Below are 2,095 nucleotides of genomic sequence, written 5' to 3' on the forward strand. Positions count from 1 at the left end.
CGAACGATATATATGCGAATAAAAAAACTTAAAATATCTGTGTGTATTTACCCACCAAACACATTTTTTTTACTTTTTTCAACTTTGGTGAGCTTTTTACGCACTATTTTATAAGAACCCATACTAATCCTAAATTGATTATAAAACTAAATTTAATAACGAGTGAAACGAGTGTTTATTTTCAAAAATCGGATGAAATTTTTGCAAAAATATTATTTTTGGCTATCCAACTCAAAAATGTCTGCCTGACCGCTTTTTTCGTGCAATCCATCTGTTAATTGTAAACCAGAGCTGGGGAACTTCGATTAGAATTAGAAATCATTACGATTAGAATAATAAAATAATCTAATCATTATTTTTTTTTTATTCTTTAATATTTTAGATTACTAATTGATTAGATTAGAACTAATCAAAAATCTAATGGCGATTAGCGACGATTAGCATATCTAATCAAAACTAATCAAAAAAAATTCGATTAGATTTCTCGATTAGTTTTGATTAGATTTGATTAGATCAACTATTTTGAAATATTTTTGTTATTCCGTACTGCAGACACCATGCTTGCTTTCGTCAAGTTTTTTCATGGCAGACTTTTTACACATAACATGCCATCCAGTGCCACTAAACAAGTCTTTTTCTACAATAGAAACGGGTAACGCGCAGTCTACCAAAAAACGGATAATTTTTTGTTCAAAAGCTTCCTGTGTCGTGGTTTCACGGGAAGGGCCAGATTTCATACTTAAATACTTTTTGTGTAAGTCATTGTGGCGAACTTTCAAATGGGATATGAAGTTTGAAGTTACTTCCTCGGTGCCTCGTATGATTTTATTACAGGCGGCACATTTAGCCGTTGTTCTTCCATTTGACTGCCGTAACAAAAAACAAGCCATTAGTACAATAATTTAAGAAAAATATTCACCAACACTTAGTTTAACATACTTTTTCCATTGCCACGTAAAATTCTGAATTGAAAATTAATTTAGGCGAACTCCTTCCGACGCTACGCATTCTTTTAGTACTCACTGCCGAATCACTATCCGCAACAATATTCCTCTTGCGGATCACCTTCTCCGGGATAAAATTTGGGTCAACAACATCATCATCTGCCGAGAAGTCTTGGTCTTCAAACAGATCTTGATCCATTCCGACATTTTGCTCCATTTCGACAACTACGATATTTACAATTTGAAAATGTTATATTTACAAATAGAGTTTTCACCACTTCACTTACAACACTTTATAGATTGAAGGCCACAATGAAAAACGAAAAGTGTTATTTAACGCGGACTGTCAGGTCAGCTGTCTAATCATAACTCAATTTGACTTTATTTTGCTGGTGGTGTGATGTTCTGTATATTTACATATGTATGTCGGTATGTATATTCAAAGTAATACCAATGATGACGATGATAATGACGATAGCGTGGGCAGCGACAGCGAGATTGATTAACTAAGCAGTGCTCTGCTGTAGTTATTGTGTTTATATGCTTACAGCTGTATATGTACTAGAGTCCAGCGCAATTGTATTTGACGCATTTCATTCAATAAGTACTCCTTGCATTGTACTCTACTCCCAACACATTGTTACTTTTTTTCCGCATACATACACTACTTGGCGTTGAGAGAGTAAATACTTGACGTACTTGCTATTACTCCACCAAAGTACGTACTCTACTTTCCCTCATCGCGTACGAGAGATATTTGCTGCTGCCAAAAGGGAGTAGCAAATCTACTCTCTGTATACTTGTAGTACGGTAAGTACTTGCGTATTAAATTTCAATTCTGGTTGTTAGCCTACTAGTTGATATCGTTTGCAGCGCTGGTCAGTGAAATTGAAAGAGTAAAAATAGAATATGGAAATCGACGATGTAAGGAAATGTTTACGGCCTTATTTATAAAAAATAACGTAGATTTAGACAGTTGTTTAATGTGACATTTTCATAAAACTTTTGTATTCAAGCAGCTTTTTAAATCTATGTATGTACTTAAATTTTTATGAAAGTATTATTTCTCGTCTCTAATTTTCTATAAAACTATTTGCAGTCATTAACCAACAAATAAGTTGTCAAAAACAATAACTTAAGCAATGCTGCTA

The 2,095-nt window shown here is 33.6% G+C and overlaps 1 protein-coding gene across 2 annotated transcripts; it reads right to left on the reverse strand.

The window, feature by feature from the left end:
• Window positions 1-425: 425 nt before the first annotated feature.
• On the reverse strand, window positions 426-1,471 carry LOC108366318 (uncharacterized). Of its 2 annotated transcripts, XM_017620671.1 has the most exons (3): window positions 1,232-1,471; window positions 940-1,169; window positions 426-866 (listed from the first exon to the last, which is right to left on the reverse strand). In XM_017620671.1, exons 2-3 carry the CDS (start codon window positions 1,159-1,161, stop codon window positions 537-539), a joined length of 552 nt encoding a protein of 183 aa, XP_017476160.1. In that variant the 5' UTR covers window positions 1,162-1,169; window positions 1,232-1,471; the 3' UTR covers window positions 426-536. The 2 variants fall into 2 exon arrangements, with proteins under 2 accessions (XP_017476160.1, XP_017476161.1); XM_017620672.1 differs by having other exon boundaries at window positions 940-1,471.
• Between the last annotated feature and the right edge of the window lie 624 nt (window positions 1,472-2,095).

This window comes from Rhagoletis zephyria, unplaced genomic scaffold (genome assembly GCF_001687245.7).
Source record: "Rhagoletis zephyria isolate East Lansing unplaced genomic scaffold, Rhagoletis_zephyria_1.1 Rzeph_scaffold_02226, whole genome shotgun sequence".
NCBI classification, from domain to species: Eukaryota; Metazoa; Arthropoda; class Insecta; order Diptera; family Tephritidae; genus Rhagoletis; species Rhagoletis zephyria.

Bases quoted from the DNA above. Each gene is read 5' to 3' on its own strand.
- LOC108366318 (XM_017620671.1), bottom strand. From the start codon at position 1,161: ATGGAGCAAAATGTCGGAATGGATCAAGATCTGTTTGAAGACCAAGAC. The intron at 867-939 runs GTATGTTAAACT...TTGTTACGGCAG, and splicing joins TTTACGTGGCAATGGAAAAA to TCAAATGGAAGAACAACGGC.